This window comes from Xenopus laevis, chromosome 7L (genome assembly GCF_017654675.1).
Source record: "Xenopus laevis strain J_2021 chromosome 7L, Xenopus_laevis_v10.1, whole genome shotgun sequence".
In the NCBI taxonomy this organism is placed as follows: domain Eukaryota; kingdom Metazoa; phylum Chordata; class Amphibia; order Anura; family Pipidae; genus Xenopus; species Xenopus laevis.
In genome coordinates, this window is record NC_054383.1 from 2,254,832 (window position 1) to 2,278,618 (window position 23,787).

The window sequence follows — 23,787 nt, forward strand, 5'->3', positions numbered from 1 at the left end:
TTTTCCAATGAAATGATAACTGTAAAGTGCCGTTATTTCCTTTAGTTTCACATATTGTTGATCCTTTGCCCATAAACAGTGCGACTCATGAATCTTGATAGAAATCTATTGACCACGGCAGATCAATTCATTTGCAATTCAAAGCAGCAAACGTGGAAGTGAATTTCAGGGAGATAAACGATCAATATGGCGGCTTTTCAGATCTTCCCGCCGACCACGACAAACAATATAACGTCACTTTTATTGAAACCCATTGACTGGGTATTACAATATTATCCTTATGCCCCTCCCATAAAAGTTTCGTGAAAAAACTTCTACAAAAAGAAAATCAATAATGAGCTTTTGTAAGGAATTCAGCCAATGAATGAAGTCTAAAACTGTGATGTCATGGGATGATGCAACCTTAGATTGTATCTCCATCAGGCTCCATATATTATATCGAATCATTGAATAAAAGCTCTTCCCTCAACTGCCAACTCCCTCCATGGACCGCAGCAAGGAATCGGCCAATGAATGTAGCCCGAAACTGTGATGTCATAAGATGACATAAGAAGCTGTTAAATTAAGTATTAAGAAAAACTCTTTACGACTGATTTCAGGCAGAACAAATGTTTTTATTCAAATAACATCAATATCGAGCGCATAACCCAGTGTTTTATCCCTAAACACAACGACGAATCAGAAACCTGTTGCCATGGAAGTGACAGCTGTCAATCAGAAGAAGCACTGGAGTATTGGGCCATTCCAAAGACACATTTCATATGGGGGGAAACACATAAATTAGGTTGTAAAGCAAAGGAGTGTCAGACGCGGGGGATAATGAGGCAGCCCAGAACCACTTCACACAGGGCAGGACCCGGGTCAGAGCGACAGCCAATAGTTCTGCAGAATCTCCAACCCACGCAGCCTCATTGGTCCATTTATTATGTGACATTAATCATGTGACGCCTCAGAGACGGGTCACAAGGGTCCAGCTCCTGGGCAGCCATATTGGTTTCCATTGAAAGGCATTGTGGGTACAGGGGGGGCATTACCTTATAAAAGGGGCAGTGAGACCCCCAGCTAAAAACACTGAGTTTAATTAGAAGAACGAGACAAACGATAATTACAATCAAGTCCTAAAATAACACAGGAGAGGATTTTGGGAAAAGTACGTGGGGGGGTTCAGTCCGTGAGATCAGATGATTCATTTCAACAATTCCTCTTCATTCCCAGAAGTCTCACTGAGGGGCCCGGGGGGGGGGTCACATCAGTGTCTCCGAAAGGAGAAATAAATTGCCATAATAATAGTGACGACAATGAAGATTCCCAGGACCACCAACAAGACCCGATTCTGAATGATCCTGAGGGAAGAGAAGAAATTGCGTCAGACTGAGACCCAAAAACTCACATTTAGCCCCACCCCCAGGCACGGAGAATATTAATAGGGGGGGGGACAGATAATAAATACAGAAATATATAAATATACAAACTGTGTTTAATCAAAGTCTGCCCACTGGGGGCCATGTTTCACTGCACTTATGACATTCCACTACAACTACAGCAACACTATGGCAGCTCCCAGAAATGTTCAGTAGTGACCCATTCATTTCAATATACTGTATGTTTAAAGCACATGTAACATAGGGAGAGTAGGAGAACATAGAGAGAGTAGAGGAACATAAGGGAAGTAGAGGAACATAAGGGAAGTAGAGGAACATAAGGGAAGTAGAGGAACATAAGGGAAGTAGAGGAACATAGGGAGAGTAGAGGAACATAAGGGAAGTAGAGGAACATAGGGAGAGTAGGGGACATAGGGAGAGTAGAGGAACATAAGGGAAGTAGAGGAACATAAGGGAAGTAGAGGAACATAGGGAGAGTAGAGGAACATAAGGGAAGTAGAGGAACATAGGGAGAGTAGGGGGACATAGGGAGAGTAGAGGAACATAAGGGAAGTAGAGGAACATAGGGAGAGTAGAGGAACATAAGGGAAGTAGAGGAACATAGGGAGAGTAGGGGGACATAGGGAGAGTAGAGGAACATAAGGGAAGTAGAGGAACATAAGGGAAGTAGAGGAACATAAGGGAAGTAGAGGAACATAGGGAGAGTAGGGGGATATAGGGAGAGTAGAGGAACATAAGGGAAGTAGAGGAACATAAGGGAAGTAGAGGAACATAGGGAGAGTAGGGGACATAGGGAGAGTAGAGGAACATAAGGGAAGTAGAGGAACATAGGGAGAGTAGGGGGACATAGGGAGAGTAGAGGAACATAAGGGAAGTAGAGGAACATAGGGAGAGTAGGGGGATATAGGGAGAGTAGAGGAACATAAGGGAAGTAGAGGAACATAAGGGAAGTAGAGGCACATAGGGAGAGTAGAGGAACATAAGGGAAGTAGAGGAACATAGGGAGAGTAGGGGGATATAGGGAGAGTAGAGGAACATAAGGGAAGTAGAGGAACATAGGGAGAGTAGGGGGATATAGGGAGAGTAGAGGAACATAAGGGAAGTAGAGGAACATAAGGGAAGTAGAGGCACATAGGGAGAGTAGGGGGATATAGGGAGAGTAGAGGAACATAAGGGAAGTAGAGGAACATAGGGAGAGTAGGGGGATATAGGGAGAGTAGAGGAACATAAGGGAAGTAGAGGAACATAAGGGAAGTAGAGGAACATAGGGAGAGTAGGGGAACATAGGGAGAGTTCTGTAAGATAATGAAAGGTAAATACAGTAAAACTCCACGGCTGTGCGGCAAGTGCACTAAACATTGTGCCACTGGGCTGCCCAAATAAGCAATGGGAGGGGCAAATATACCAGGAGACCAGGATAATCCAGCAGGTCTCTAGGTTGAGATAACGTAACCTCTAGGTCCTGTACAGTGAGTAGTGCTGTAATATAACAGATTCTCTATTTGTTTTACAGAAACTTTGTTATTTCCTCTGTTCCCCCCAAAAGTCCTGACCCCGAGGGGAATGGGCAGAAAATGCTGCATGGGAGGCAGTTAAAGGGCCGGCTCTGGATTCTGCCTGACAGTTTACAAAGTGATCACATTTGCCAACACGTCTTCCGCAAAAACTGCTTCAGTGGAACTGTCCCTTCTCCCGGCAGGAGATGAATGGGGGCGTCTCGTCCTCATCTATCAACCAACACCCAACTGTGATCCCTCTCCCCTCCCCGGACAAACACAAGTCGCCAGCAAAGGGCTCGCTGGGCCGCGCTGACAGCTGACAGATGGGCCGGGAAAGTGCCTGTCCTGCTAATTAACATATATTGGAGCCTCAGCACTGGCAGTTCTCACTAAAACCACTCACCCCTTTCTTTAGGCTCATTTACCAACCAGAGAATCGAAGTTAAAAAGAAAAAGAAATATTTAACCGAGAATCCGTGTGATACAAAGAAGAAGCTTCTAGAAGTTTGGTGCCCAACTGGCAGTCGCTGTACAACAAAGACTTATTTAAAGATCAAATCCCCTTATAAATAGATTTGGTTATTTTTGGGGGGTCGGAGAAACAGGAAGTAGGGTGATAACTTGGGCCTTGGGTAAATAAGTGACCCAATCACCGGCAGGGGAGGCACTTTGGCCCCTTCCAAACTGGGCTGGTCCCGGGGTAACTCCTGCCTGGGTGCAAGTGATTATTGGGGAGCAATTTTGCATCAAATGATCTCTCAGGATTTCCAATGGCTGCAGAGTATGAGCAGCAGATCCAGCGTGAGTGTGAGTGAGGCTCTAATACTCAGTGAGTGCAGCTTTATACACATGATAGTTCCCCTTGCAGAGGATTCTGGGACTTGTAGTCCAGTCCCAGTTGGGGCGCTGGAGATGTGTGTCTGTATTATTACAGCAGTACTAGGGGCCCCAGTATTTGTCACAGGGACGAGGGTCAGAAGGTGGGACGTACAGTTCAGCTGGAGACGATTCCGGAGCAGAAGGAATGAAGCAAATTGAATCCCAGCAGGAAAATGAGAGAAAATCCCAATCTGTGCCGTGAGTAATAGACGGGAATAGGGAGGAGTGTGGCTGACGCACAGCGGGAACGACAAACATTTGGCTGTAGGACGAGGGCCCGAGGCAACTGTAACGTTCGTTTATACGAGAGAGAATGCGATGGAAGTGGCGCAGATTCCGGGGGAAAATAAAGCTTATTTAGCAAAATTTCCCAACTGTGCACAAATAACAACTGAGGGATGAACCAGTCGCCGGCGAAATGTGGCAGACACCCATTAAAGTCTATTTTGTCACGCGGCGAAATTTTTTTGACGCGCGTCTTTTTTTATTTTTGACGCACGCAGCCATACAAGTCTATGGGCGTCATTTTTTCGGCAAAACACGCCGAAAAAATTCGCCCATCCCTAATTGCTGCCCAAAATCCTCCCTGTGCCACCGGCACTAGCACAATTCAGCAGGAACAGTCCCTAAGTTTGCTCATAGTCTGTACAGAGAGATCCCATAAAACTATGGCACATAGGTATTCCCTGTACTAAGCACAATTCAGCAGGAACAGTCCCTAAGTTTGCTCATAGTCTGTACAGAGAGATCCCATAAAACTATGGTACATAGGTATTCCCTGTACTAAGCACAATTCAGCAGGAACAGTCCCTTATATTTGAGGATGGCCTTTCCTAACAACTATGATATCGGGGAGCTTTCTTGCCAGACCCACAATCTCAATAAATAATAAATAATTAGTGTTAAGTAAGTAGAGGAAAAGAACAAGTTTTTCCCATTGATGACTTTACACAGCAAGTGAGTTGGGGAGAGTGCAAGCTTCCTGGGTCAGTAGCAGATGTGATGGGAGGAGGCCGGGACATATCTGTGTAAATGAACCTGGAGTGAGACCCCCTGTGATGTTCAGACTGAGAGAAAGTTTCGGGCAGTGACTGATCCTATTTGTACTGATGCCAACGGCTCCATCACCAGCACACGCTGCCCGGGGGCACTGGAGTAGGAAACATGGGAAAAGACTGGGGGTCGGCCTTGCAGACCCCAAAACATGGCAGTGACTTGTGGGCTCAGAATATGGGGGGGGGGGGGAGTGTGTCGGGCCCAAGAGACTGAGCAAGTTACAGGGTAAATAATTGAAGAGGGAATATATTATATTATTACATGTGAAAGAAGCACCAGGAGGAGCCTGAGGGCAAATACTTGTTCATTTACATGCGGAATCTGAATAACGGCGAATTTGGGGAAAGAGGCGGCAGCAAATACCCCCGGTTCCTAATGTACAGCAGGTTAACCCTTTGTATCTTCTGCGCAGATATTATGTGCCTCATTGTCTCACAATCATTTCATAGAATTCTGAACCCCCTTTTCTTAGTGTTGCAATGGGGGGTCCTCCCTGCACAAAGGCTAAAGAGCGTGTGTAGGTCTCATTATAATCCCACTTGGGCTCCTACTCATTTACTACTTACATCACTATACTGGTTAATCCCCGAGTAGGACAGAGTTTAGGCCTCCAGCAGGATCTCTAGATATTTAGTCCAAAACTTGCAGGTAACTCTCTAGTAAAACTCTCTAGTCATCTGCTCACACTCACTTGGTCTGATCATTAGACTGCGCTGTGACTGCTGGTGGGGGAGTTTATATTGGGGGTCACTGCATTTTAATTATTTCTTGCTAAATCCTGAGACTCCAGCGAGGAGAGATAATAAGTGACTGTAGCCTGACACAAAGGGAGTCTGATCTGCTTCATACAGTGATGAGATACAGTGATGAGATACAGTGAGACGATACAGTGAGACGATACAGTGAGACGATACAGTGAGACGATACAGTGAGACGATACAGTGAGACGATACAATGAGACGATACAGTGAAACGATACAGCGAGACGATGCAGCGAGACGATGCAGCGAGACGATACAGCGAGACGATACAATGAGACGATACAGTGAAACGATACAGCGAGACGATGCAGCGAGACGATGCAGCGAGACGATACAGCGAGACGATACAGCGAGACGATACAGTGAGACGATACAGTGAGACGATACAGTGAGACGATACAGTGAGACGATACAATGAGACGATACAGTGAAACGATACAGCGAGACGATGCAGCGAGACGATGCAGCGAGACGATACAGCGAGACGATACAGTGAGATACAGTAAAATGATACAGTGAGATACAGTGAGACGATACAGTGAAACGATACAGTGAGACGATACAGTGAGACGATACAGTGAGACGTTACAGTGGGACGATACAGTGAGACGATACAGTAAAATGATACAGTGAGATACAGTGAGACGATACAGTGAAACGATACAGTGAGACGTTACAGTGGGACGATACAGTGGGACGATACAGCGGGACGATACAGCGGGACGATACAGCGAGACGATACAGCGGGACGATACAGCGAGACGATACAGCGAGACGATACAGCGAGACGTTACAGTGGGACGATACAGCGGGACGATACAGCGGGACGATACAGCGGGACGATACAGCGGGACGATACAGCGAGACGATACAGCGGGACGATACAGCGGGACGATACAGCGAGACGATACAGCGAGACGATACAGCGAGACGATACAGCGAGACGATACAGCGAGACGATACAGCGAGACGATACAGCGAGACGATACAGCGAGACGATACAGCGAGACGATACAGTGAGACGATACAGTGAGACGATACAGTGGGACGATACAGTGAGACGATACAGTGAGACGATACAGTGAGACGATACAGTGAGACGATACAGTGAGACGATACAGTGAGATACAGTGAGACGATACAGGTGAGACGATACAGTGAGACGATACAGTGAGATGATACAGCGAGACGATACAGTGAGACGATACAGTGAGACGATACAGTGAGATACAGTGAGACGATACAGTGAGATACAGTGAGACGATACAGTGAGACGATACAGTGAGACGATACAGTGAGACGATACAGTGGGACGATACAGTGAGACGATACAGTGAGATACAGTGAGACGATACAGCGAGACGATGCAGCGAGACGATACAGTGAGTTGATACAATGAGATGCCCGAGGGCACAAGTAGATGGTTCCATCATTTATTATTACATGTGGAGTCATTATTGATAGTACACGGGCAAAGTGAGTCTAATGCCCCGGCCCGGCTGATGTTGGTGAAACATGCGCTGCTGCTGCTTTTGGTGCCCAATCTCTGCCTTGGCTCAGGCCATGCCCCCTCTCCGTTCGCCTGTCCTAGAGGTCAGCAGCATCAGCACCAGGGAAGCTTGCAATCTATCACTTGTCTGTGCCAGGAGCCACATGGAGAGACACACATGGTAAGTCCAAGGGGCAAGAGCAGATCCCCACAGCTCCCCTGAATTCACACCTAGGACAGCAATGCAGGAAAGTGCAGAAGAGATATAAGGGCAGATAGTGATTCTTCAGGTATTTGCACCTGAGGGGGCGGAGCCTATAATAACCTTATAGACGGGGCTATTGTTGGGGATATTTTCATTTCTTCCCCCACTTCTTCCTCATAACCGGAATATTATAATGAGAAAACCCTGTAGAACAGAAGCAATTGGCATGTAATGCCCCTTTGTACAAAACAAGGCTCATGGGGGGGGCAGTGATACGGAGCCGACTTTAGGGAAGAGACAGAAAGAGACGACGTTGCCGTGACTCCGGTTCCTACAAATAAGGAAGATCCCATTACAGGTGACAGTTGCGTTTCACTCATTAGAGCCCCAGAGCTTGACATCGACGCGGGATCAGTCTCACATCTGGTCCTGGTGCCCAGCGCAGAATAATGATCTTGTCTCTGTGATGCCAACTGTCTCCTGAATGAGCCCCGGGCACATTAACTCTAACGGGCGTCACTATAACCCCCCCACCCCCGTCTGGAAAATTTGGGTTCTGTCCATGAAACTGCTCTAAGGGGGAACAATCAACACTGAGTTTTGGGGAGATTTTAGCCAGTGGCATCAGTCCATGTCCTCTGGTACCCGCCATGCTCCTTACTATAGATAAAGGGGATGTACCCGCCATAGGGGTGTGAGCTCGGGTTCAGTTATGACCCATTAAAGCGTAAGGTGCAAAATCCGGGTGCAAATTTCCATGTATTTTGCCGCCAGAATTAGCAGGTGCCCCTTATTCCTGTAGCGCCACTTCCACTGCCCAACATTGGCACCAGATTCTAGCGATGCACCAAATCCAGGATTCATCCAGGTTTCAGCAGGATTCGGATTCAGCCGAACCGAATCAGAATTGGTATATGCAAATTAGGGACGGAGGGAAACCGTGTGACTTTTTGTCACAAAACAAGGAAGTAAAAAATGGTTTCCTCGTCCCACCCCTAATTTGCATATGCGGATTCAGTTCGGTATTCAGACAAATCTTTCGCACAGGATTCGGTAGAATCCAAAAAGAGTGATTACGGTGCATCCCTACCAGATTCACTTGGCACCAGTCAGTTGGGACTTAAGTCGCTCTGGAAACCCTGGCACAAGGTGCTGGTAACCCCAGAAGTTACTAAGGAGGGTGCAGTTTCGGTGCATGAGCTGGTGAATAGCGTCACTGACCGTTGGGCATTATCGTTGGCGCAGGACTGAGCTCAGAGTCTTTGCTACAAAGTCGCAGTTTGATGCAGTAACGTTGGGTTTGCCCATTTGCGACATCTGCTCATAAAACTCGCCCGAAATTGGTTCTATTTGACTAAAAATCCACAGCATGGGACGATTAAACCTGGAAATGGTGAAAGAAACTGCCCCCTCCCGGTGCATCTGCTGATGGAAACGACCGTTTTTTTTGCGGGAATAAAGGAAACAATGGTGGCGGCGGCGGTGGTGAAGGCGATTTGTGACCTGCCACTAACACAGAAATAATGAGGCTTTTCTGTCAGGAAGGATTTAGGAAATATCAGCGGCGATATTAAAATTTAATTTTTTCACAGTGTTTTTTCCCCGGGATAATGAGGAGCCAGCGCACCCCCACATCACTCCTTGTTTCATGCAATAAATTCAGCTTTTCCAGTCTGGAGACATTTCAGCAGAGACTTGTGAGTGCTGGGGGCTAATTCTGCCGACTTTCTCTATAGAAGGAAAGAGAGAAGATTGTGGGCATGGGGGGGGGGCTCATACAAATAAAATCAATTGTAGCCCAAACGGGTCGGGAACAGGCCGAGAGGTGAAACAGAAGCTTCACATAATGTTTGTGGGGAAGAGAAGCAGCAAATGAGCTGACAGGTCTCACTGAGCGAGTCTATTGGGGGGCTTCTCATCAGACGCCCCATTATTTGCCGCAGAGAATGAAACAGATCGGGCTCCATCACTGATAAATGAGACGCAGTTTGGCCCAAGGCTCCGGGTCTCTCACTCCTCATTCCCCAGTCTAATCACCGGCTACTTCCACTCAGCAGTCGCAAGCAGCAGTGCCCTGGGTCGTGAGATAACAAAGCAAAAAGGCACCAGACCCCGTCCTCTTCTTCCTTAAAATGACCCTCAGGTGAGACCCCTCCCGCCTGATCTGCAAGTTAACCCTTTACACACGGGTCAGACTGTCACAGATTGTACAACTACAACATTCACCTGAAATGAAACAATAATAGAGAATAAAAGCTGTGACTGTGTATACTGGGCAGGGCAGGGGGTAATTATATAGGGACTAATTAGTGAATTTTTGTCATGATGTCGTTTTTATTTCTAAATGACACTGTTTACACTGCAAATAATTCACTCTACAATATAAAATGTCATTCCTGAAGCAGCAAGTGTATTTAGTTGTAATATTGGTGTGTAGGTGCATCTCAGGTCATTTTGCCTGGTCATGTGATTTCAGAAAGAGCCAGCACTTTAGGATGGAACTGCTTTCTGGCAGCCTGTTGTTTCTCCTACTCAATGGAACTGAATGTGTCTCAGTGGGACCTGGATTTTACTGTTGAGTGTTGTTCTCAGATCTACCAGGCAGCTGTTATCTTGTGTTAGGGAGCTGTTATCTGGTTACCTTCCCATTGTTCTCTTGTTAGGCTGCTGGGGAGGGGTGATATCACTCCAACTTGCAGTACAGCAGTAAAGAGAGACTGAAGTTTATCAGAGCACAAGTCACATGACTGGGGGCAGCTGGGAAACTGACAATATGTCTAGCCCCATGTCAGATTTCAAAATGAAATATAAAAAAATCTGTTTGCTCTTTTGAGAATTGGATTTCAGTGCAGAATTCTGCTGGAGCAGCTCTATTAACTGATGTGTTTTGAAATTTTTTTTTTTTCTCATGACAGTATCCCTTTAATGAGGGGGGGGGATGCAGTTCAACTGCTTCAAGTACAATAGGGGGGGGGGCTACTAGCACAATAAAAGATCTCTGGCACTGCAGGAGTGAAGCAGATTCCAGGGCAATGTATGGCATAATATCTATAAACATAGAGGGCTGTTCCTGCTGAATTGTGCTTAGTACAGAAAGTTAAGGGAAGGTTGTGACCAGCCAGACTGAGAACAATGAAAAGTTATCAGCAAATCAGAGCCAATCACAAATAATTTGGTTATTTTTAGGGATATTTTGTTTCTCATTACAGTTGGGGGTGGAGCTGCTGGTTGATAAATGACAGGATCATTAATGTCAGGGGAAGTGGAGCTCATATCAGTTTTGGGGTATCAAATTAAGGCAGAAAAGGGGCCAAAATGTACGAGTGCCACAAGGGGTTAATGTGTCAGTGGAAGTAAATAACCCTCGCACTGCCAGATCCCAGCACTTGTAATTCCATTCCCTATGTTCTTGGCTGCGAATAGCAAGGAACAAAAACACCTTCTATAGAGATGAGCTGGAACCAGCCGAGGTCTCACGTTCTGGTTCCTGGGCCCCCGGGGCAAATTCCTGCACTTCTGCCTCCTGTTACCTCCCGAGTGGGGCTTTTTTATCAACTTTTATTTCTTTTCTCAACCCCCGGCCCTGGGCCAGTGATGGATTTTGAATCTGAGTAAGAGACACAGGGCCTGACAATTTGTCCTTTTATCATTGAGACGAATTGGGGAAGAATTAACTGTAACTACATAGGCCCATATCCATTCCTTCTCTGTATATTTGTATTTATACATATGGGAGGAGGAGGTGCCATATTGATTCCCTTAGACAGTACAGTATGAGGGTATAGCTTATTGTGTGCCCAGAACATTCCTTCTCTGTATATTTGTATTTATACATATGGGAGGAGGAGGTGCCATATTGATTCCCTTAGACAGTACAGTATGAGGGTATAGCTTATTGTGTGCCCAGAACATTCCTTCTCTGTATATTTGTATTTATACATATGGGAGGAGGAGGTGCCATATTGATTCCCTTAGACAGTACAGTATGAGGGTATAGCTTATTGTGTGCCCAGAACATTCCTTCTCTGTATATTTGTATTTATACATATGGGAGGAGGAGGTGCCATATTGATTCCCTTAGACAGTACAGTATGAGGGTATAGCTTATTGTGTGCCCAGAACATTCCTTCTCTGTATATTTGTATTTATACATATGGGAGGAGGAGGTGCCATATTGATTCCCTTAGACAGTACAGTATGAGGGTATAGCTTATTGTGTGCCCAGAACATTCCTTCTCTGTATATTTGTATTTATACATATGGGAGGAGGAGGTGCCATATTGATTCCCTTAGACAGTACAGTATGAGGGTATAGCTTATTGTGTGCCCAGAACATTCCTTCTCTGTATATTTGTATTTATACATATGGGAGGAGGAGGTGCCATATTGATTCCCTTAGACAGTACAGTATGAGGGTATAGCTTATTGTGTACCCAGAACATTCCTTCTCTGTATATTTGTATTTATACATATGGGAGGAGGAGGTGCCATATTGATTCCCTTAGACAGTACAGTATGAGGGTATAGCTTATTGTGTACCCAGAACATTCCTTCTCTGTATATTTGTATTTATACATATGGGAGGAGGAGGTGCCATATTGATTCCCTTAGACAGTACAGTATGAGGGTATAGCTTATTGTGTGCCCAGAACATTCCTTCTCTGTATATTTGTATTTATACATATGGGAGGAGGAGGTGCCATATTGATTCCCTTAGACAGTACAGTATGAGGGTATAGCTTATTGTGTGCCCAGAACATTCCTTCTCTGTATATTTGTATTTATACATATGGGAGGAGGAGGTGCCATATTGATTCCCTTAGACAGTACAGTATGAGGGTATAGCTTATTGTGTGCCCAGAACATTCCTCCTCTATATATTTGTATTTATACATATGGGAGGAGGAGGTGCCATATTGATTCCCTTAGACAGTACAGTATGAGGGTATAGCTTATTGTGTGCCCAGAACATTCCTTCTCTGTATATTTGTATTTATACATATGGGAGGAGGGAGGTGCCATATTGATTCCCTTAGACAGTACAGTATGAGGGTATAGCTTATTGTGTGCCCAGAACATTCCTTCTCTGTATATTTGTATTTATACATATGGGAGGAGGGAGGTGCCATATTGATTCCCCAGTCAGTATAATATGTAAATATCACCATGTAAAAAGCTGAACAGAATTGGTTCTGGTGACAAGTCCAAATCTCAGACAGGGTTAATGGATTAATTTCATTGGTCGTTAGTGTGTGTTGGGGGGGTTCATGCCTGAGGTGCTTCTGGGGTTAATAAGGAGACAGAGGACATTTCTACTTCAAGGTTAAGTTCCAGAGTTGCGCTTGGTCCCCCCGGTGCCAGAGAGTCACTTTCCCGCATACAAATGTTATTTCCTTTCAAAGCAGAACCCTGGGATTCCGGATTCAAAACGGTTTTGCCCGGTGGCAGTGGCTGTTTGATACGCGACTCTGCCCCCCTCCCCCGGTTCCTCGTTACACTTTAATTAGATACAAAGGTGCCTCTGTGCAAGTGCTGCCCCTGCCGCTGAGGTCGGAAGCATCTCCTCTCCAGTCAGTGTGAGGGGGTAACGTTCCAGATTGGGGAGATCCAATTGGAGTTCAGGTAAATCCGTGGCGATTACTACGTGGTGCCCCGTTACCTGCCTGACAGGGACTTATAGGCAAATAGTATCAGGGTGGGGGACCCCTTTGACCCCCAGTGTCTGTGCCGCCAGACTCACGTGATTTAACTGAGGGAACCCAGTCCCTGTCTGACCAGCACAACCAGACACAGACAATCTCTGCCCCACAGAGCTTACAATCTATGACTTAAACACAGGACGATCTATTTAGCTTCTGGCACAGACAGAACATTCCCAAATAAACCACCTAACTAACATCCCATAATAGTCGCCCAGTGGAGGCTGAGAACATTATCAGAATGATGTGCTGACGGGAAGCAATGCTGCTCCTGGGGCCCCAGCGTTAGGCTTCTATTACTCAGACTGAGTATAATTTGTGCCAGTCCATAAACACAATGCCAGGGATTCCAGTAACAGCCCAGTTCACTATAATTGGCATCCGTTTGTTTTTAAGAGGCTCGAGCAAAAAGTCGCCCAGTTATTGTCACTATGTCAGGCCTGGGGGGCTGGAATGAAAAGATTGGGGGATCAGAGAGGTCATTTAACTGCAGGGGGAGCAATGAAAGTAAATATCAAATTGGTCGCTATGTGTTGATGCAATAGGGCAACAGTCTCACAAAATTTAACTTTTAACTGGACATAAAGAGGGAGAGCCAATCACTTGGCCAGGCTGCCAGCAGATGACATGGGGGACTCCCTGCACCCCCCAATCAGGAGAGAATCAGTGGCTCAAGCTTGTTCTTGTCTGTAGGGATTATTTAGCCCAACTGCCAACTGTCATCTCATCTACCCAACTGCCCACTGTCATCTCATCTACCCAACTGCCCACTGTCATCTCATCTACCCAACTGCCCACTGTCATCTCATCTACCCAACTGCCCACTGTCATCTCATCTACCCAACTGCCCACTGTCATCTCATCTACCCAACTGCCCACTGTCATCTCATCTACCCAACTGCCCACTGTCATCTCATCTACCCAACTGCCCACTGTCAGCTGAACTGCCCACCAATACCAGATCCTACAACACATCACATGATACCAACACCTAAACAAATGCAAGAATAGACATTTCTGGAGCCAGAGAAAGTCATGAAGGTGATTGCCACTCATGGCTACAAGGTCACCTCCTAAACTGATCATCTGAACAGCCACAATGGCCACAACTGAACCGATTGTTATACATGAGCCGACTGCCCCCAAACTGGCCCCATGTCTCCACTTCTGGTTCCATTAAGTCCAAATCACAAGACTAAAGCTGCGGACACTGAATGTGATAAACCAGGAGGCACAGGCCCAATAATTCTGTCTGACTGTGACTCAGTAAAGTCATCCCTGATGTATGAGCTCTTGGGCCGAGCAAACAATAGTGCTACAGTGCCTTATGGGCCTCGGAAGAGTCATGTGATATGATGGACAGCGCAAAAGAATTATTTATAGACTCACATTTGGGTCAAAATCAGAGCGAGTTCCATTATCGACAATACTGGGAAATTGAGTCCAAAACACAGAAACGTTCCTTCTCTTCCAAAACCTGCGGAACCTCATGTCTGAGCCCCAGTGTACCCCGACTTTTATTCATGATGATGATGAGGAGGCGGTTCCTATATATTGGTATTTTAATGCACTTTCCAAAACACTGAATAATATAGTTACCCCAATGTTTCTATATATCTGTAACCTTGTTATGAGCTAAGGGGGCCCAGTCTGAAGGTCAGTTAGGGGGAGATTTGGGGTGAGTGTTTATTTGTACCCTGGGTACCCCTGGAACTATAGCAGGGTGACACCCCAATGTTTCTATATATCTGTAACCTTGTTATGAGCTAAGGGGGCCCAGTCTGAAGGTCAGTTAGGGAGAGATTTGGGGTGAGTGCTTATTTGTACCCTGGGTACCCCTGGAACTATAGCAGGGTGACACCCCAATGTTTCTATATATCTGTAACCTTGTTATGAGCTAAGGGGCCCAGTCTGAAGGTCAGTTAGGGGGAGATTTGGGGTGAGTGTTTATTTGTACCCTGGGTACCCCTGGAACTATAGCAGGGTGACACCCCAATGTTTCTATATATCTGTAACCTTGTTATGAGCTAAGGGGACCCAGTCTGAAGGTCGGTGCTGAAATACTCACAGTCCCACTCAGTGAGATCAGAAAGGTCACACAAACATAATAGGAAGAGTCTCTCACTATGGGAGGGGAAGTCAGATTCGACATGAGCTGGGGGGGGGGTTGTCTCACAAAAGCCTCTCGAGCTGAACAATAATGTGGAAGGATTGCGACTCATGAGTATCCAGTCATTGTTACAGTGGGAGATAAGTATTCACACATAGAAATCCCACGTGCTGCAGGGCACATTAGTACTGAGTAGCAATTAGAGAGAAGATGGTGCCCCCATATGGTGGGGGTGGAATGTTTCAGGCAGGCCTTGCAAGATTAAAGGGCAAATATTATTCTTATTACTCTTATTTCTGATCACTACAGGGCTCGCTCATTGTGTAAGTGCCAATAAAGCAGTCGGCTAAAATTCTTTGAAATTCCACTTTATCCGGCGCCGAGTGAAGTTGAGAAGCAGCAGAAAGTCTCTTGGATAAATAAGCACCGGGCTCAGTCTCTCTCTCATCTGTCAGTTCTCTCCAGCAATGTGTTTGCTCAGTGTCAGATATAACTATGGGCTCGGAGCACTTAATGAGGTTCTAATTTGCTCTAAAACAGCAGAACCTGATGCCACATCCAAAGCTGCACCAACATTTATGGACTGTATGAGGCTCGTGGCACCAATCGTCCTCCAGGTACTGCTTGAGAACATTCACCTACATATCCATTAACTAATAGCTCAATTCCTCCTACTGTCCCACAAGCCAGGCTCTGGGTCCTCTATATAAAACCAGGCTCTGGGTCCTCTATATAAAACCAGGCTCTGGGTCCTCTATATACAACCAGGCTCTGGGTCCTCTATATACAACCAGGCTCTGGGTCCTCTAGCTCTGGGTCCTCTATACAAAACCAGGCTCTGGGTCCTCTATACAAAACCAGGCTCTGGGTCCTCTATACAAAACCAGGCTCTGGGTCCTCTATATAAAACCAGGCTCTGGGTCCTCTATATAAAACCAGGCTCTGGGTCCTCTATATAAAACCAGGCTCTGGGTCCTCTATACAAAACCAGGCTCTGGGTCCTCTATACAAAACCAGGCTCTGGGTCCTCTATATAAAACCAGGCTCTGGGTCCTCTATATAAAACCAGGCTCTGGGTCCTCTATATACAACCAGGCTCTGGGTCCTCTATATACAACCAGGCTCTGGGTCCTCTATACAAAACCAGGCTCTGGGTCCTCTATACAAAACCAGGCTCTGGGTCCTCTATACAAAACCAGGCTCTGGGACCTCTATATAAAACCAGGCTCTGGGTCCTCTATATAAAACCAGGCTCTGTGTCCTCTATACAAAACCAGGCTCTGGGTCCTCTATACAAAACCAGGCTCTGGGTCCTCTATACAAAACCAGGCTCTGGGTCCTCTATATAAAACCAGGCTCTGGGTCCTCTATATAAAACCAGGCTCTGGGTCCTCTATATAAAACCAGGCTCTGGGTCCTCTATACAAAACCAGGCTCTGGGTCCTCTATATAAAACCAGGCTCTGGGTCCTCTATATAAAACCAGGCTCTGGGTCCTCTATATACAACCAGGCTCTGGGTCCTCTATATACAACCAGGCTCTGGGTCCTCTATACAAAACCAGGCTCTGGGTCCTCTATACAAAACCAGGCTCTGGGTCCTCTATACAAAACCAGGCTCTGGGACCTCTATATAAAACCAGGCTCTGGGTCCTCTATATAAAACCAGGCTCTGTGTCCTCTATACAAAACCAGGCTCTGGGTCCTCTATACAAAACCAGGCTCTGGGTCCTCTATACAAAACCAGGCTCTGGGTCCTCTATATAAAACCAGGCTCTGGGTCCTCTATATAAAACCAGGCTCTGGGTCCTCTATATAAAACCAGGCTCTGGGTCCTCTATATACAACCAGGTTCTGGGTCCTCTATACAAAACCAGGTTCTGGGTCCTCTATATAAAACCAGGCTCTGGGTCCTCTATATAAAACCAGGCTCTGGGTCCTCTATATAAAACCAGGCTCTGGGTCCTCTATATAAAACCAGGCTCTGGGTCCTCTATATAAAACCAGGCTCTGGGTCCTCTATATAAAACCAGGCTCTGGGTCCTCTATATAAAACCAGGCTCTGGGTCCTCTATATAAAACCAGGCTCTGGGTCCTCTATACAAAACCCCTGTCTGCAGTACCCCTGTACCCCATTTCCCATGCAGCTCTGCCTCCTTGCCTTACTCTACTCACTGTTACCATCCTTTTCAGTTTAGGAGTGGGGTCCCCTAAAGACAATTTAGCTCAGAATATTCCTCAGTGGGGCCCCAACATGCATTGCACTACATCAGCCTCTAATAAATGCCAGTCTTGCACCAGAGAGGTGCCACGCGGGCATGAGAAAATCTGCGGGTGCCATTCCTGTTGGCAGTGAGGCGACTGACTGGCGGGTAATTAATGCGCTGCCTAAATAAGGGGTCACTGAGCTCAAGAACCCCCAAGCCGTGCACTTTCACTTCCCAAAAAGAGGGAAAAAGAAACGACGAGGGCAGAAAATCTCAGGAAAATCAGAAATCAGAGGTTTTAATGAAAGTTCCCAGCACAGAACTATCAGTTTCCACAACAGAACTTCTGCTTTAACCCAAATGCCTCCAGAATTCACTCTTTAAAGGGGAAGCAAAACAGAGTGGGATATCTAAGTAAAATTGGTATTGGACACAGTAAATCTGTCTGCTCTTAGCTTTTCTCTACACTGCTGGCCAGACCACAGAAACAATGTAGCAGCAGTCAGAACTATAGTTCCAATCAAGCAGACCCGGACTGGCAATCTGTGGGTTCTGGCAAATGCCAGAGGGGCTGCTATAAGGTGCCATAGAAAGTCACTATTTAGTGGGCTGGTGGGGGCTCTTTGGGCCTCTGTGTACCTGTTTTAATTCTCAGTCCGGACCTGCTATCAAGTGTTGTGTTAATTACAGAACATGCAAGGCATTGTGGGACTTGTAGTCCAGGCTGGAGGAGAGCTGACTGCCACTACATTGTGTCCATGGTGCAAACACTGCTTTCAGTAACAATTAGATTTAGAATCAGGAATATTTCTACTAAATGTGTAATGGCCCCCCTATAAATGGGAAGTTGTCTATAATGCCCCCCTATAATTCTGTGTTCCCCAAATCATTTATTTTGCAGATCTATTTCCATTTTCGTGACCTACAACAAAGCACTGCCTGAAATCCATCACTTGGGCCAACAAACTGCACCTGTCCGATGTTTATTGGGGTGCAATGAACTGCCGTCAACCTAACCCTCTGTTTAAATAGGCAACATAACTGCACGGACGCAGGGCAAACGGCTTCCGAAAACAGAACAGGATCCTTCAAGCATCACTTGTCTCTGTCCCAATAAATCACGAAATTTTGGTTACAGAAGCAGCTGCCCGACCTCTTGGGAAACTGAACCATCAATCACTGCTGCATCATGAAGGTGACTTCTTATAGATACATTCTGATTCCTAACCTGTCTGCATCCCGAGCAGCACAAACTGAACTCAGGTGTATTGTTTTATTCCCTGTATAATTCCTTATATAACTCAGCCTGCAGCCTTGTGCCTTCATATGGTCACAGAACAACCCCTCAGTGACTTCTAATATCCTTATCATTTACAGTAGGGGGTACATTATCCCTTATAATACATGAGTGATACTCAGAGTTCCCTGTATAACTCAGCCTGCAGCCTTGTGCCTTTATATGGTCACAGAACAACCCCTCAGTGACTTCTAATATCCTTATCATTTACAGTAGGGGGTACATTATCCCATGATAATACATGAGTGATACTCAGAGTTCCCTGTATAACTCAGCCTGCAGCCTTGTGCCTTTATATGGTCACAGAACAACCCCTCAGTGACTTCTAATATCCTTATCATTTACAGTAGGGGGTACATTATCCCTTATAATACATGAGTGATACTCAGAGTTCCCTGTATAACTCAGCCTGCAGCCTTGTGCCTTTATATGGTCACAGAACAACCCCTCAGTGACTTCTAATATCCTTATCATTTACAGTAGGGGGTACATTATCCCATGATAATACATGAGTGATACTCAGAGTTCCCTGTATAACTCAGCCTGCAGCCTTGTGTCTTTATATGGTCACAGAACAACCACTCAGTGACTTCTAATATCCTTATCATTTACAGTAGGGGGTACATTATCCCTTATAATACATGAGTGATACTCAGAGTTCCCTGTATAACTCAGCCTGCAGCCTTGTGCCTTTATATGGTCACAGAACAACCCCTCAGTGACTTCTAATATCCTTATCATTTACAGTAGGGGGTACATTATCCCTTATAATACATGAGTGATACTCAGAGTTCCCTGTATAACTCAGCCTGCAGCCTTGTGCCTTTATATGGTCACAGAACAACCCCTCAGTGACTTCTAATATCCTTATCATTTACAGTAGGGGGTACATTACCTCTTATAATACATGAGTGATACTCGGTATATGTTGGCACATAACATAATAATAATAATAATAGTATGTATATAGACACAGGCACTGCTGAGTCACGTGTGTGAGTTCTGTGAGTTACTACAGAGTCACTCTGTGAATGAATGAGAAAAGGGAAGGAACGACATTCGTTAGTTAATTATCACATGAGCAGTACAAGGAGAGCAGAGTTGAGACAGAGAGTTGCAGTCACAGTGGCGCTAGTGTCTGTAGGTTCTCACCAACCACATTCAGTTGCTAAAGTGCAGAGCATAACTCACAGCCCCAGACAGCAGCAGCCTCGACCCCAATATGAGAAATGTTCACACCCCACCAAAATCTTCATCCTGTAGAGATGAAATTGCAAGCAAGAGCAGCTGACTATAAAGGGGTTGTATCCCACTAAAATGAGAAAGTAAAGGCACAAGATTGTTTAGGGGTCTACATTAAGTCCTCGTGTAGCATCTGCAATTACTAACAGGTGAAGTTGACATTGATAATGGTGTTTATGTAGAGCAGATCTTGGCTTTTGGTTATGGTGTTAATGTGGAGTGAATCTGAGCCTCGGGTTCAGTGGAGAACATATATATCTTGAGTTTATCTTACAGTTCATAGGTGGAACACCTTGTGGTTTCAGGTTTATCTTATGGTGTTTAGGCGAAGAACATCTTTGTTTTAGGTTTATCCTGTGGAATTCAGGAGAAAAACATCTGTGTCTGAGGTTTATCTTACAGTGTTTGGTGAAGAACATCTAGATCTTGGGTTAATCTTACTGTTTTTAGGTGGGAAGCACAGTGGTTTCAAGTTTATGGTGTTTGGTTGAACATCTTTGCCTTAGGTTTATCCTGTGGAATTCAGGTGAAAACCTCAGGTGTATGTTACAGATTTTGGGTTAATTTTACAGTGTTTAGGTGGGACCATCATCGTCGCATGGTTATCTTGTTGCATTTAGGTAGAACACATCCAGGCATAAATTACCATAACCTTAAGGTCTTTTGATGGCGAACACCTTGGCCTTGGGTTTATCTTATGGCCTTTAGAATGGATCACATCATGGCCTCAGGTTTGTTGTGTTTCTCTAAAGCAAACATATGTCTCAGGTCTATCTTACAGTTTTTAGGTAGAGAAAATGTATGGGTTTAGGTTGATCTTATGGCATTTGGGTGAAGAACATTAGGTTTATTCTGTGGAATTAAGATGAAAAACATCTGGGTCTCAACTGTATCTTATAGTGTTTGGTGAAGAACATCTAGATCTTGGGTTAATCTTACAGTGTTAGATGGGACACATCTTTGTCTCAGGTTTATCTCATGGTGTTTAGGTGGAACACATCTGAGATATAACATAATCGGCCATAACCTTTAGATGGTGCACACCTTGGCCTGGTGTTTATCTCATGGCCTTTAGAATGAATCACATCATGGCCTCAGGTTTGTCATGTTTCTGTAAAGCACACATATTTCTCAGGTCTGTCTTACAGTTTTTAGGTAAAGAAAATTTATGGGCTCGGGTTTATCTTATTGTGTTTATGTATAGAGGAACTCCCTTCAGGCGTCTAGGCTGAGAATATATGGACTTCAGACATGGTGCTGATCTCATGGTATGTAAAGCCCATATAGACTTCAGGTTGACCTTTGTTTAGCCTAACAAGATATGTATTTGGTAAGCAGCATGGTTGGCCCTGAGTAGACATTACAGTGTATAGGTGAAGCACAGCTGGTGTTTAGTTGGCCACTGGGTTGACCTTATGAAGTGAATTGATATTGGGGGATCCGGTTTCTCCCGTGGTTCTCTAGAGGAGCACATCTGGTTCTCAGCTTGGTCTCATTACGGTCAAGTGTTGCTCGTGATCTAATTAATATATAAACGATCAGATTCCAGGCCGGATGTCTTTCACCATCATGACCTGTCACTGGCCCCTTTACCTTTAACTAAACCTGCATGAATTTGTGAATTTTTGGAAGCAGTTTTCACCCCCCCGGTGTCTGTGTTTTGTCCACTGCTGAATTTCATTATCATTTCTCGCTAACAGCGGCCAAACAGCTTTGCAGAAAGGGATTTGAGTGCTACCCAGGGGCCACACGATGCTGCAGGAATCCTTCCAGTCGTTCCAGGCTCAATCCATAGGAATGGGATCATGCTCACAGAGGGGAACATCTGCTCCAATCCAGAGGCTTTCCCACCCAGCGCTCACTTTCCTGCATTCCTCAGCCCAGACAGATGGACAAGAGCGTGCGTCTCACGGGGACGAGCAAAACGATCTCTCAGCACCTGCCGGTGATACTGAAGATTTGTCTGAGCACCAAGGACTTTCCCTGCTCTCTATGGAGCTCGCGGCAGCGCTCACTTCATCTGTTTTTATTAACCATGTGAGAAAGTGCCCGGCGCTGCACCGGAGGGGGGGGGGGTTCTGTTTCACTCCATCCATCAAACATATCCAATTAGTAGTCTGTTTCCCAGTCATTAAAGCCCCCTCATAGGCCTTTGTTTCAATTAGACATGGCCCTGGAAGTAATTGCTCACACCCATCCCACCCTGAATGGATTCTCTAGTTCTGCATTTGTCTGCACGCTCAGTAGCACCCAGGAGAGACAGCTCACTGGCCAAATACATGCAGATTGTTTTCTTATTATTTATACTCCTATCTGCTGTCTAGTACTGTCTCTAGGTAAACAGAGAAGGAATGTTCTGGGCACACAATAAGCTATACCCTCATACTGTACTGTCTAAGGGAATCAATATGGCACCTCCTCCTCCCATATGTATAAATACAAATATACAGAGAAGGAATGTTCTGGGCACACAATAAGCTATACCCTCATACTGTACTGTCTAAGGGAATCAATATGGCACCTCCTCCTCCCATATGTATAAATACAAATATACAGAGAAGGAATGTTCTGGGCACACAATAAGCTATACCCTCATACTGTACTGTCTAAGGGAATCAATATGGCACCTCCTCCTCCCATATGTATAAATACAAATATACAGAGAAGGAATGTTCTGGGCACACAATAAGCTATACCCTCATACTGTACTGTCTAAGGGAATCAATATGGCACCTCCTCCTCCCATATGTATAAATACAAATATACAGAGAAGGAATGTTCTGGGCACACAATAAGTTATACCCTCATACTGTACTGTCTAAGGGAATCAATATGGCACCTCCTCCTCCCATATGTATAAATACAAATATACAGAGAAGGAATGTTCTGGGCACACAATAAGCTATACCCTCATACTGTACTGTCTAAGGGAATCAATATGGCACCTCCTCCTCCCATATGTATAAATACAAATATACAGAGAAGGAATGTTCTGGGCACGCAATAAGCTATACCCTCATACTGTACTGTCTAAGGGAATCAATATGGCACCTCCTCCTCCCATATGTATAAATACAAATATACAGAGGAGGAATATTGCACAGTATACAATATAATATAGCCATTATCCAATCACATTATGTTCAGGTGGTCTTTGCAGAGACTAATAATACTGGGGTCTAATAATTTAACAAGGTAAATTCATCTTATATTTACCATATAACCGATAAAAGCTCAGATTAAAAGCAATTATTGGATGTAAATTGAAAGGCCAAGCCTTGCCCCAAACCCAAGTCGGGCCGGTGAGCAGCTGTAACATTTCAGGTAGAGACGCATGTAAAGTCTCCCCGTTATTAAGATGCAGGTTGGACAGAACATTCTCATTGTATTTTATGTCCAGGAATAGCGAACGCAGGAAACGAACCCCCCAAACGCTCGTCAGAGCAAACGGCAGAGGGAAGTCTGGGCGCTCGCCGGTGATTGAGACGTCGGCTTTAATGAGAGCGTCGGGCAAAAGTGCCAGACACAGGGGCCCCCACATACGTTCAAACACAAGAAGAGAAACTTGATGAGATCAGTTGTTGGCACCGAGGTCCTGAATAAGATATAATGGCCGGCACGGTGCTGTCTTACAGGGAAATACAGATATACCCACATATACCCCATTGTACACCCTATGAATACCCCACATATACCCCATTATACACCCTATGAATACCCCACGTATACCCCATTGTACACCCTGTGAATACCCCACGTATACCCCATTGTACACCCTCTGAATACCCCACATATACCCCATTGTACACCCTACGAATACCCCACATATACCCCATTGTACACCCTATGAATACCCCACATATACCCCATTGTACACCCTATGAATACCCCACATATACCCCATTGTACACCCTATGAATACCCCACATATACCCCATTGTACACCCTATGAATACCCCACAT

General features: G+C 45.3%; 1 protein-coding gene across 6 annotated transcripts in view; it reads right to left on the reverse strand.

Annotated features, from left to right (window-relative positions):
* Positions 1-593: 593 nt before the first annotated feature.
* Positions 594-23,787, reverse strand: part of vti1a.L (vesicle transport through interaction with t-SNAREs 1A L homeolog) — a 178,266-nt gene continuing 155,072 nt past the window's right edge. For 4 of the 6 annotated variants that reach the window (XM_018224424.2, XM_041568449.1, XM_018224422.2 and 1 more), the window contains one exon: positions 594-1,343. In XM_018224424.2, the coding sequence (XP_018079913.1) occupies positions 1,192-1,343 (152 nt within the window). In that variant the 3' untranslated portion in view covers positions 594-1,191. The remainder of the gene's footprint in view (positions 1,344-23,787) is intronic. The other 2 variants (XM_018224423.2, XM_018224425.2) reach the window with 2 other exon arrangements.